A 13468-nucleotide genomic window follows, 5' to 3' on the forward strand; every position below is an offset into this window, starting at 1 on the left:
GCGTGCACTAATTTGGCTCACGGTGAAACTCATTTCCACGCTGAGCGATGTTCTTTTACGTCATTGATAAATATATTTCAAAAATGCAGTTGTATCATCATTTCATGCAAGATAAATCTTTAAACACTCGCATTGCGTTTTATAACTGCAATACGCATCGAATAAACGTTCTGGAAATGTTTCTCATTCAAATTTTTTAAACAAATTTTAATTTTTTATTTTCTCGATACATTTTTACATATTTATTCTAATTTATTTATTTATTTATTGTAATCTATTTATTGTAATCCATTTATTGTGCTTTATAAACATTTATTGAACTTTTTCTCTGCACCATTTTCGAACAATTAAATTCGAAGTAAATTCGAATTGAAACCGAGAAGGGTCGATCCGAGGACACTGCGCCGTGTCCATAGAGTATTTTAGTTGTAATCGTTACAACGAGACTCGGATTAGTGCAGCCCATCGTACCCCGTAACGATTATTTCGTCGTTAATTTGTAATTTATGGCAAGTATGCAGTCGTCGTTGTGTCATAAATAAAACATTAGCGGGATTAATCAGTCGATCGCGAGTAGCATCCGCGATCTATCATAATTCAGCAGTAGCTTACCATAGCTTTTATTACAACCAGTTATACGCGAGTTGAATAATAATATTATTCACGTCGGATCGCTATGGAAAGTAAATTTAATCAATTTCTGGAATAGATTCGATTTCGCCCTCCCAGTTTTAGTACTTTCCGACGGTCTCGATTCGGGGTGCACTAATCCGGAGCTTAATGTGCTCGTACATTTTTATCGATTTCCAGCGAATGCCTCAGTGTTATTTACACGAGTATACTGTGCGAAGTAGTTGATATTTTGTGTTCGTGTTGCGTTTCGTCAAGGTAAATTTTTAACGATGTATTCTGGCCATACATACGGAACGTTGAGAAATGAAAAGTATTAAGTCTCGTTTTATATTTTATTGTTTCATTTCACTATAATTAAAGCTATTATAATTTTTTATTTCATATTTCATTATTTTACTTTAGTATAACTAAGAACGTTATAATTTTTATATTTTATTTTTTATCTTATTGTAATTATCTTATTATAATTTTTATATATATTTTATATTTTATTTTATTTTTATTCTTTATTTCATTATAATCTTAAATACTATACCTTCGCTATATATAGAAATTCGGAATAACAACGAAGCGAAAATCCCTCTTCTCAATTCGTTTTAACTCGCGCTACTTCCATACAAAGATAAATTATACTCTTCATATTTTATTCGAAAGCTTTTCACTTTCTTTCAATTCATCTAATTTATAATATTTATTCGCACGTTATAATATAAATTGCACATAGAATATTAAAACGACAAGATTTCAAACCAACCTGATGATACGCTAATACCATGCAACGAATTCTCGGTTCACATTATGTATAGCCAGTAACGTAAGTACGCGCGTTTCCCGTGAGAACGTTGCAACCTTGTCGTAGCCAGCAGACGAGGCAAGTAGCTTTTTACCGTATGATAGAGTTAATGTCACGCCGTGTCGTCGTAGCAGTACACCAGACCGCGCTTGTCGTTGATCAAGCACCGGTTAATTGCCTCCTTTAATTACAGGACCATGCCAAGGAACTTACTTCTTCCGGCTCAGGGCTGATATCGTCTCGCGGCAGTTCCTCCTATCGTTCGAGCGCAACTTGTTCGGCGATTCTTGGACCGTCCGCTCGGGCGATCTCCGCTTTCGCCAGATATTGTATACATTTCCATGCATTAACGCGGTTGATTTCTGTTATTTAAATGTCGATGGATCTCTTGTTTTTCTCGACTGTCCACCCACGGAAGAAATGAGTTGCCTTTCAGGTCGAAGAAACACGGAGGTTCGGTTCGAAACTTTTGAGGAACACACGTTAGCTTGTTTAACAACGTTAATAGGTTGAATGCCACGAGAATTTTCAGTGTTTTCCATAATTTTACTTATGAAATAAGTAATAAATAATGGAATAAGTAATAATAAATCATTAATTATTATTAATGATTTTGTATCACAGTTCTTACCTGACGCTGCTATATAGTCACTTTCATTACTAAATATTTTTATTCAACGCCAATTTTCTTCTTGTAATCGTTTTCAAACAATTTAGATGCTCCTGTCAACCGTGACCGCCGTGGCAGTCAACGTGTTGAATATTTGCGAAACGTGACAGTGATTTTGCAGTGGCAATAACTCGAACTATTTAGATCATCTGATACTTGAAGAAAAAGAAAGCTTTAAATTAATAGTAGAGTTTATTGCATGCGTATCAAACGGTAGTCCTTTCTATCATACTGTGATTTAACATTTTTAACGCTGGAACTTCTGAATTGACATTTTCGTATTTACGCGTGGAAACTGTAAAACTACATTCATTTAAATTTCGATGAACTGATAGTTCAGTTTGTGTATTACTGAATCATCTTCTTCACTAAAACCTTTTCAATAATAGTGACCAAAGAAATCGGAAATGGATGACCCATCTAATATTTCTAGTGTTCATTTATTTTTTCGATAATTCCTTCTTTTCGAGTAATAACATTCAATAATCACTTGCATATTAATTCACAAAAGAATTTTATATCCAGCCATTGCCTACTGATTAAATCGTGTGTCCTCAAAGTTTCGTATCGAGGTCAATTAATTCTTACCGCTTGCATCCGCAAGCCAGCTCTGTGCACCTTCTGCTCGTTGTGATAAAAAAATAGTTGGGGCTAATGAGAATATAATCATTGGACGTTCCTAATGCTCTTCACTGTTCTGTTCCTGAAACGCGTTTCTATTAGACGACACTTGCCGATCCGATCAATTCACGTGCGCCAACAAGCAGTGCATCCAGCAGAGCTGGGTATGCGATAACGATGACGACTGCGGGGACGGCAGCGACGAGAAGGATTGCAAGCCATTCACCTGTCTTCCTGAAACGGAGTTTGCCTGCTCCGAGAATCACTGTATACCGTCTAACTGGAGATGCGACGGTGACGCTGATTGTCCGAATCGCACCGACGAAATCGGATGCAAGGTTTGTAAACAACCTGCGAAGAAGTCTCATGCGCTTTAGGAAATCCTAATTAATATCCTTTAATGAAAAGCTTGAAATCTTTTAGCAATTCTATTGGAAACTGATAAGGTGATTTTCACTTTAATCAGGATAACTTTATTCTAGAAAAATGTTAAACTTTACTGATGTCATACACTTCTTGCGTTGTAAGTCTCCGGTGAGAAGAACTTTTCTGTTCTTTTCTTATCTGTTTTCTTTTAACCCATTTTTAATGCAGTACTTAGCCAAACAAATTGGTAACACACAAATAAAGCAAACATTAAAACTAAGATCTCAAAATCAGTTTTGATAAGGCAATAAATATTTTGTCTAAATTTTCTATGTAAACCGAAAAGAAGGTTTGAAAAGTCTTTAGTTACTTATCGTTAAAACTGATCATGATTCTCTCATTTTTCTTTTTGTCCTTGGTATAAGACACTTAAATTGGTTTCATATGTCCCAGGAATCTGCCAATGGCCATCGTTCCAGCCACTGTGGTGCAAAAGAATTTGATTGCGGAGATGACATGACATGCATAGGTCAAAATTGGGTGTGCGATGGCGAAAAAGATTGCCCAAACGGTGCAGACGAATCATCGGAACGTTGTCACATTGTCTGCAGACCTGATCAGTTCCAATGCGAAGATCATTATACTTGCATATCAGGTATATACCTCCGTACAGTATGCATATTGTTTGATAAACTGAATAATGGATTCTATAAGTCATGATCAACTCTTGTTTTCTTAAATCTGATATAGAATGCAATTGTATACGAAATGTTATAATGAAATCCTTAAAATATTTCAGGCCACCTGTTCTGCAATGGCAAAGCAGAATGTGCCGATGGAAGTGACGAAAAGAACTGTACAAGTAAAACAGTCACTTGTGATCCATTGACTCAGTTTCAATGTAGCGAAGGCTCCTGTATTCCCATGTATAAGGTTTGCGATAAGAATCGGGACTGCATTGGCTGGGAAGATGAGAGTTCTGAGCTTTGTAATGTAAACGAATGTCTGGACAAGAAAGGTGGATGTTCTCAACTTTGCATCGACTTACCCATTGGTTTCCGATGCGATTGCCTTCCTGGCTATAGGTTAATCGATAACCGAACATGCGATGGTAAGACAAACTCACAACAAATTGATGTGCCATAAAATTGAATAATTTCTGTAGTGGGAAAGTATGTATATTATATATATTTTATTTCAGATATAAATGAATGTCTGGAACCAGGTAGCTGTTCTCATTTCTGTCTGAATGAAAAAGGCACTTTTAAGTGTAGTTGTGCTGATGGTTATCTCAAAGATCATAGAAATCACACTCGCTGCAAAGCATCAGAAGGTCATGCGAGTCTTCTCTTCACCAGACGGCATGATATTAGGAAAGTAGCTTTGGATCGACAAGAGATGACAGAAATAGTAAACAATACAAAGATGGCAGCAGCTTTAGACTTCGTGTTCCGTACGGGTATGATCTTTTGGAGCGACATAAGTGAAAGAAAGATCTACAAGTGAGTAGTGGTTTGTTTAAATCTGATTGGTAATTCTCTTTTAAACATTCCTTACCAATTGGTACAATTTTACAGAGCTCCGATAGATGAAGGTAACGAACGCACAGTTGTCATTGATGATGGTTTAACAACGTCAGATGGTCTTGCTGTTGATTGGATATACAATCATATTTATTGGACTGATTCTGAAAAGAACACCATAGAATTGGCCAATTTCGAAGGTAACATGAGAAAGACTCTCATAAAGGACCATGTGCAAGAGCCTAGAGCAATTGCTCTAAATCCCGCAGAAGGGTGGATGTTCTGGACTGATTGGAGCGATGAAGCTCGTATTGAAAAAGCTGGAATGGATGGTTCCCATCGAATGGTAGCTTTAAAAAATAATTTAAATGTTATAAATTACTGGAATCAAAGACAAGACTAGTAACGAGCTATATTATTACAGGTAATAGTGGATAATGATGTGAAATGGCCAAATGGACTGACCCTGGATTTAATAGGTAAAAAAGTGTACTGGGTAGATGCAAAATTAAACATAATTGGATCATGTAATTATGACGGATCAAATAAACGAACGGTTCTCTATTCTCCCGAATCGCTGAGACACCCGTTCAGTATTACAACATTTGAAGATTACGTGTATTGGACTGACTGGGATAAAGAAACAATATTCAGAGCTAATAAATTTACTGGTAAAGAAGTGAAACCCGTCACGTCAGTTCATACCGCGCAGCAGCCGATGGTCGTTCACGTATACCATCCATATAGACAACCGGATGGAATTAATCAGTGTCAGGCTGTGAATGGACATTGCAGTCATTTATGCTTGCCAGCACCGAAAATTAACTCAAAATCGCCTGTTCTTAGTTGTGCTTGCCCGGATGGTCTGAAATTATTACCCGATGGTTTGATGTGCGTAGAAAAGGGTAAGCCAAATAAAGTGTTGTTATTTTTAATCCTAACAGAGCAACGTGCATTGGTTTCATATGCAGTGAATGAAGGACGTCAAATTGTACGTCTTGCATGTTACAAGAATAATTTAACGCTTATGGTACAGATTCATGAGATATTCTAAGGATGGCATGTACAAGATTTTATCTTGATTTCATATTATTTCATTATTATATGCAATCTATATTATCAACATTTCCATTCTGTTTCATTATACAATTTCTATTTCAACGCATTGCATTTATTATTTGATTACTTATATTATTTTGCATCGATGTTGCATGAATATGGGATATTCCAGTAACTACAACTGTAGCACCTACAACGCAAGAAAGTAGTAAACCGTTCAAGAGACTTGTACCGCACAACGTTACCACCACTACTGACCGTAAGTACATTTACACGGCTATTAATATAATTACATATATTTGCATTATTTATAGATCATGAATGTTTGGCTTTGGCTTATTTTTTTTGAATATGTAATTGTTATAATAATAATACTAATAAGATATTAATAATAATCATGATGTAGGATTTAAGTATTTGCTTATATATATATATATATATATATATATATATATATACTAGTTTATAGCATTTACCTATATATTAATTTATAGTTCAATCTTAACAGTTAGAATTTTTCTATTTTCTAACACAGCATGGTTCATATGACATGTTCACTTTTTCATCACATTTGGGAAACAAGCTTATTCTAGTATCTTCTGTCCAAGAAAACGTACTAAAAGTACAATGGTAGGAAAAGTCACGGGTAGCAAAGTTATTTTTTTTTGTCAACCACATTGTCTTCTTTATTGGTATCCCTTGCATAATCTTTTAGAAAACTCACCCGTTTTTATCAATCTTTTCAATTTATTTACCGTACGTTATTTACAAATTAATGTTTGCTCGTAGATCCGTCACATTCGACAGATGGAGATGGAAAAGATGGTCTTGCGGCCGAATCAACGGATGCTGGTTTAGTTGCCGGTATAGTGATAGGCGTGGCGTCTTTTGGACTGTCACTCCTTGCATTAGTAGCAGTATTGTGCTATAGGCATTATCTTCATCGTAACGTCACGAGTATGAATTTCGATAATCCTGTGTATAGGAAAACCACTGAAGATCAATTTAGTCTTGAGAAAAATAGGTTTCCACTCCCCACTGCTACTGTTGGAGAAGAGGTAATTACTCAGTTTGATGTGTCACACAATACGTAGAATGTGTCATATTTTTCTACTTATACAAATTTATATAATAATTTATTTGATATGTATTTAACACCTGTTTTTTAATACTTTAATTTCCATAGGCTCAGGAGCCATTAACGAGTCCTGGAACTAATGATTATGTTTAAGATTCAATCTATTGATGAAACGGGCTTAGCAGGCTGTTGAAATAATGTCGACCAAATAACAAAAAGAAATCATATGTAAAAAATGATGAAACGCACTAACGTCGAGGAAGCCTATTTAATAGTATACCTGCGTTTGCCTGCCTGCCTGCCAACTCAGCTGTGATTATGTTTACTTTTTTTGTTTTTGTACTGTGCCTATTTGTTTACAAATTTAAGCATCTCCTCATTCAACTATACTGTACCTACATGTATATGCAACATTTAGATTTGCTCTGAGGCATAAAGGGAAAAATGTCTAGGTGAACTGTAATTGTTGCCAAATAAGCGTCACAAGAGCGCCCATTTTCAAGTAGTTAAGTAAGGTACCAGAAATTCCTACTGTGTAATGTTCTCTCTTCGGTTTACAATGCGTAATGTGTAATATAGTGCTATTTATCACACTAATGTGGGGTCACGTCGCATATATGTTTAAATTTATATAAATATATATACATAGAATATTTTTATCTACATGTAAGATCTTTAACTTGTTATTGTTTCACTATTTATTCTGTAAGAGTATACATACTCAAGTATAATTTTCAGTTAGATATTTAGATACTGTTGCATAATTAAAATCACATGTATATAAAACACAAATTCAAAGTGTATCATAGAAATAATTTTTAAAATCATTAGTAACAATATTGAATTATCGAAAACCTTTACAGGTTCTTTATGAATTTGTTAAATTATTTATAATACGTTTTAACATGTATATTATAAAATATTTTATAGTGCCAAAAAAAAAAAGAAACGTCCCAAGAAATCTCGGATTTAATGCTATTTACAGCGATCAAATAGTTTTCCTGAAACCACTGTAAACTTTTTTCCGATATCGAATATAGACCTAAGGATAGCAATACTTGTATTCAAATCCAGGAACAGTTCAAAGGATGGCGTTTAAGTATGTAAATGTATATCTCATTTTTGTACATGAAAGGAGCTTTCTCCTTTTATGTTATTCACGCAATACAAGCAAGCAACCAGTGCTTCGAGCTCGTTTACAGAAACCTTTTTTTAACAAGAATCTGTATTCATACGAGTGGCTCATATCATAGGAAACTGACTTTTGTCAGAAATGTTCTACTGCCGTTACAGTTGCAATACAGTTTGAAAACCAATTAGATGAGATAAGATCAGCTCAATGACACTAAATGTGACTGTGTATCTGTTAAAGTAAAAATGTTGTTTAGGTATTTCAACCCACTAAGAAGAAAATCAGTGTATATGTATAGAATTATTGCCTCAGGCTTAAGAATTTTACTTATTACATACTTTATGATTATTGTATTGAGCAATTAAATGTGCGACAGACGTTCTTTTAGGTAAGATTACTAAGAACTATGGTAATATTAGGATGAACTAGGAGCTGTATATATTAATTAGTAGCAAAATAAGTTTCTTAAACATTGAAAAATTATTTTTTTTTTCTTTATATTATGTTTCCATAAATAGTTTTCCTACTATTTAAGTTCATGATTGAAAATATGTCACTGTATCTCGTTTATTTCAATTGATTTAACATTAAAATCTAATTACTGGCAAAGTTTGAAACTAATGTTTGCTACTTTTTAATAAAGCATATGTTCTTACCTGCGAGTGCAAGAAAGCAAAGTCCAAAATTAAAATATAGAGGCTCGGTGGTGATTTTAATCAAAAGATAGCAAGAGTGTGGTGAGTATCAGTTGCAATTAATTGTGTGAGTCACAAGGCATAAGTTAGCTAATCTATTCGCCAAAATCGTGTCAAACATTATTTCTATGCAATATATATTATCACTACACATGCATAATATAAATATATATTATATATATATAAATATATATTATATATATATAAATATATATATATATATATATAATTTATTATAATGATTATTGTATAAATAAATATACAAAATAAATCACACTACCCTTATTATTATCATACCTAATAAGAAGTGTAAAATGTATAATTTGTAAAAATGTACTTTGAAAATATAGAATAGTAATTAATTTGTCTCCTGCATTTTGCATTATGCACCAGCTAATAAAGAGTGCAAAAACATATGTATACTTACTTACACCCGTTAAAGTTTCAAATGAAAATATCGATATATCGAAAGTATACAGTAGTGAACAAATCTCGTAGAATTGTATCCGACATGCAATTTTGAATCTGTGAAATAACGGTGTCTAAGGTTTTGCATAAAATTATTGAAAACTACCATGAATAATGCGACTACTTATCCTTCTTGTATAAAGATTGTAAGTATTATACAAAAAATACTGATTCTACAAATATTATGTAAATTAAAGATGAACAGTACAATTCAAAAGGTAGGTTAATATTTTTAGCCGACCACTAATTCAAAACAGAATAACGTAATGGTTTCTCAGAAATTCGATTTAAAAGAAGTATTAACACTTAGTAGTGAATTAATAGCGTTAGCTAATCGAATATTTGGGGAAAGAAAATGGAATCACAGTATAACAAATCAAACAATTGGTTTGTAATTTCATTGATTAATTAATGTGAATCATTTGAGTTTACTTAAAATCGACTTGTTTATTATTATAATTATTTCAGATTTTATAGAACCTTTTATGGGTAAATATGTTTGTGGTTGTGCAACATTTGTTAAAATTCAATTAAAAGATGGAACGTTCCATGAAGACATGGCATATTATTATGCAGAAGGAGCTACGAAAGGTTTAACAATACATACTGCGAGAATTGTATGTTTTACATTCCATTTTTTCATATTTATGCATATTGTATACATTAATTTTTTTGTCTTTGTATTCAGACTTCTCTTACAGAGGCCTTTAAGAAAACATTATCATGTTTTGGTTCCATAGAATCTGACATAGAGAAGTTAATAAACAAATCATCTAATTCACATATAAATAATAACTCAAAAGAAAATGTACAATGTCCTATATCTAGTTTAAAAGATAATGTACTTGAAACATTTACTAAATCTGAGTCATTTGTAAATCAAAAAATCATTCAAGAAGAAGATATGCAAGGTTTGTATAAAATTCTGTATTGATAAAACTTCAATAAAACCTTCAATAAGTCAACTTCAATAAGTCCTTTTATTGTTAAATGTTTTTAGAAATAATAGCACGACCTGAAAGTCAATGTAATGAAACTGAACAGGCAGTAGTATCAAAACAGAGTACCAAATCAAAAAGTCCAATAATAAGTAAAAAAGAAACTATTTTCATAAAAAATGTAAATGGTACAAGAGGTCAGCAACAGTCCAATGATGTGAGTCATCAAAAAGGAGAAGATACCAATCAAAAGAAACAGGAACAGCAAAAAGGTAAATAAATTAATAATTAATATAGAGCTATTATTAAATTAAATACAAATGATTTTAGCATTAAATGATGAAGAAATTTTACGAATGGAACGAAAACGAAAGCAAATGGAAAAGCAAGCTGAATACAAAAGATTAATGAAAGAAAAGGAACAGTTAAAGACAACAGAAAGTAAAAAATATAATCCAAAATATTAATGCATAAAAGCATTTATGTATATCATAGAGTAAAGAATGTATTGTGTATATCTAGTTTACAATTTAATATTATAATATATGTATATTTTTATAAACGTTTTAAATAATACATGCTTAAGAGGAAATATAATCATGTGTCATTTATGTACATAAAGTCGGCCACAAAAATATTGGGACACCAGTATAATTTTGACTTTAAGCATTATATTTGGAACAAATAAATAAATATATATAAAAATGACTTGTGACACAAAATTTGACATTTTACAAATTTGTCCTGTATATTAAAGTAATCACAAGTAATAAACTAGCCATTTTTTATGAATATATTTTTTATATTGTACTTTAACATAATTCAAGTCATTTTTATATATATTTATTTATTTGTTCCAAATACAAAGCGTAGAAGCCAAAATTATACTAGTGTCCCAATATTTTTGTGACCAACTGTATGTGTTATGTTAAACACGTATCACATGTTGTTCAAATATTAAGGTTAGGAATTACTTTAAGTAAACAGAATGTTTTGAACGTTATTAAAGATATATAATTTACTTAAACCAAAAATATTTAATTTTATTAACTACTTGATTATTTTTTTTAAGTGGTTGAATAAAAAAAATAATAATTTATAGATAACTTTTACTGTTAAAAAGAGTGGAATCATGGATCAGTATTTTAAGAGTTATGAAGAACTTGATGTATGTACATAAATATTATATATTGTACAATCTTATAATGAAATATGTCATTGCGCTTAATGGTATTTTCAGGTACATCAATTAATGTTGAAAGATAAAATTCGAACCCTTGCATATAAAAATGCTATAATGAATTCTAAACAATTATTCGAAGATAAAATTGTTATGGATGTTGGTGCTGGATTAGGTGACATATTCTAATTAATTTAATTTATATTATAATTGAATTTAATTGATTAATATTGAATAGCATTTTTAAAATGCATTAATGTTTTTTAGGAATATTATCAATTTTTTCTGCGCAAGCAGGTGCAAAAAAAGTTTATGCAGTCGAAGCAAGCGATTTAGTTAAATTTACCGAAAATGTTATAACGGAAAATAAACTGAATGACAAAATTTCTGTAATTCATAGTAAAGTGGAAGATATTAGCATAAATAATATTGAAAAAGTCGATATAATAGTTTCGGAGTGGATGGGCTTTTATTTAGTGCACGAAGGAATGTTGGACTCTGTTCTCTTTGCAAGAGATCATTTTTTGAAGGAAAACGGCATTCTCTTTCCATCTATTGCTAAACTATATGCATCGCCATGTCAATTACCATCCATATATAATTTTTGGGAAGATATTTATGGAGTCAGTATGAAGTAATAACAAATAATCTATTAGTACAATTAATAATTTTATTTTCTGTCAGTATTCAATATCTTTATTCATTGCATTATAGGTGCATCGGGGAAGAGTACAGGAGAGCAAAATCAATGAAGCCAGAAATATTATTTGTAGATGAAAAAGATCTTCTAGCTGAAAGCAAATTGTTAGCATGGTTGGACTTACAGTGCATCAGTACACAAGAATTAAATCTTCTTGGGGGTGAAAATTATGTGTCTGTTTGTAAGAAAGATGGAAAGTATCAAGGAATTTGCATTTGGTTTGATGTTGAGTTTCCAGATGGATCAGAATTATCCACGAGTCCCTTCAATGAAGCTACACATTGGAAACAGACTGTTATTATTTTACCTACAGACATGGAAGTTGGAGAAACCGAACCTATTGCATTTAAATTGGAACTGAAAAGAAATTTTATTATACCCAGGCAGTATGACATGGAATTGGTGTTGTTGGATGCATTAGAAATAGATCACGAGGTTCCTTGTTCCTGTTATATGACAAAGTGCATTGTAACAAGAACATTTATAGAAAATAATGAAATAAATGAATAATGTAGTACTATCTTACTGTGGTTTCATTACCCTATACATAACAATACGATAAAATAATAAATATAAGTCAAACTTTTCTCTTATTTTCGGATCAAGAACCCCTTTCTTGATTTACTCCGTTTTCCTTCTTAATTTGATAACTCGTAGGTATACGCGGCGTCTCCATATACAGTGTAAGATAGAAATATGTCTCTTTTAAGTTAACTTTAAGCTCAGGAAAGAAAACATCGATCATTCGCTGAGCGGAAATTTCTTTCTTTATTTCATTATAGTTAGTTATTATATAAGCTTTTCAATACAATGAATAATTCTTGGCGTTTTGTGTATAGCATATAATGTATAAAGTGGCAAGGATTATGTTTCCAACAATCTGCGCTTTTGACTGGTAGCGACGTCCGTGGTAAAACGCTCAAACTGGGAAGCAAACATTACCGATGTGGGAGTTCACGTGGACTGACTGTAGTAACTTCCGTGGCTAAACGCTCAAACTAGTAGAAAAAACGTTACCGATTTTTTCAGAAAGTTACAACAGTCCAAACGTGGCTAATTTTCCACAAAAAATGTTGTGACCCCTTAATATTTCATACTGGTGTATGCTTATTATTTAAATCTATATTACGTTCTTACTACATAGAAAACCATGAATATTTTTATGTTCGATTTTGGTAGACTCATTTATATTTTACCATGGGTAATACCAGTCATCTAGATTTCACTACTTACTGTAATTAGAAACTCAGAAAAATATACGTAACATGATCCTGCAAATATATTCGAAATTACATTGATGAAAGCTGAATTCGATTTATCTCCATTTTTAAACGGGATGGGAAAATGTTCTAGTCTGAATGTACTTTTTAAGAGTAATTCTTGAAATTTTATTTCTAAATATTTTTTATATCCTGTACGTATACATTTTTATATCTTTTTAAGTTTTTTGAAAATGGGAAAATGAACTGGACTCATCCAAAATATACATAAATGGATGGTACTGTGATTTCCTTTTTTTACATATACGTTCCTGTTCGTAAAGAATTACATTACTCTTCACAATCAGATAAAACCCAATTCTTATTTTGAATAAACTGCACGTTCATAGCCA

The 13468-nt window shown here is 32.1% G+C and overlaps 2 protein-coding genes across 21 annotated transcripts in view; both read left to right on the forward strand.

The window, feature by feature from the left end:
- Positions 1–7692, forward strand: part of LOC116426430 (Lipophorin receptor 2) — a 100730-nt gene extending 93038 nt beyond the window's left edge. For 9 of the 10 annotated variants that reach the window (XM_076370330.1, XM_076370332.1, XM_076370329.1 and 6 more), the window contains 9 exons: positions 2820–3055; positions 3537–3738; positions 3883–4194; positions 4285–4585; positions 4661–4952; positions 5031–5511; positions 5838–5924; positions 6455–6723; positions 6852–7692. In XM_076370330.1, coding sequence (XP_076226445.1) covers positions 2820–3055; positions 3537–3738; positions 3883–4194; positions 4285–4585; positions 4661–4952; positions 5031–5511; positions 5838–5924; positions 6455–6723; positions 6852–6896 — 2225 coding nt within the window. In that variant the 3' untranslated portion in view covers positions 6897–7692. The remainder of the gene's footprint in view (positions 1–2819; positions 3056–3536; positions 3739–3882; positions 4195–4284; positions 4586–4660; positions 4953–5030; positions 5512–5837; positions 5925–6454; positions 6724–6851) is intronic. The other variant, XM_076370333.1, reaches the window with a different exon arrangement.
- A 1285-nt stretch (positions 7693–8977) lies between these two features.
- LOC116426422 (Arginine methyltransferase 8) lies at positions 8978–12526 on the forward strand. Of its 11 annotated transcripts, XM_031975320.2 has the most exons (8): positions 8978–9184; positions 9275–9425; positions 9507–9655; positions 9727–9949; positions 10039–10248; positions 10307–10417; positions 11079–11144; positions 11217–11331. In XM_031975320.2, exons 1-7 carry the CDS (start codon positions 9146–9148, stop codon positions 11093–11095), a joined length of 900 nt encoding a protein of 299 aa, XP_031831180.1. In that variant the 5' UTR covers positions 8978–9145; the 3' UTR covers positions 11096–11144; positions 11217–11331. The 11 variants fall into 11 exon arrangements, with proteins under 11 accessions (XP_031831180.1, XP_031831182.1, XP_076226475.1 ...); XM_031975322.2 differs by lacking the exon at positions 11217–11331 and having other exon boundaries at positions 9257–9425; positions 10307–11111; XM_076370360.1 differs by lacking the exon at positions 11217–11331 and having other exon boundaries at positions 9261–9425; positions 10307–11111.
- The last annotated feature ends 942 nt before the right edge of the window (positions 12527–13468 follow it).

The sequence above is a fragment of the Nomia melanderi genome, chromosome 8 (assembly GCF_051020985.1).
Source record: "Nomia melanderi isolate GNS246 chromosome 8, iyNomMela1, whole genome shotgun sequence".
NCBI lineage: Eukaryota > Metazoa > Arthropoda > Insecta > Hymenoptera > Halictidae > Nomia > Nomia melanderi.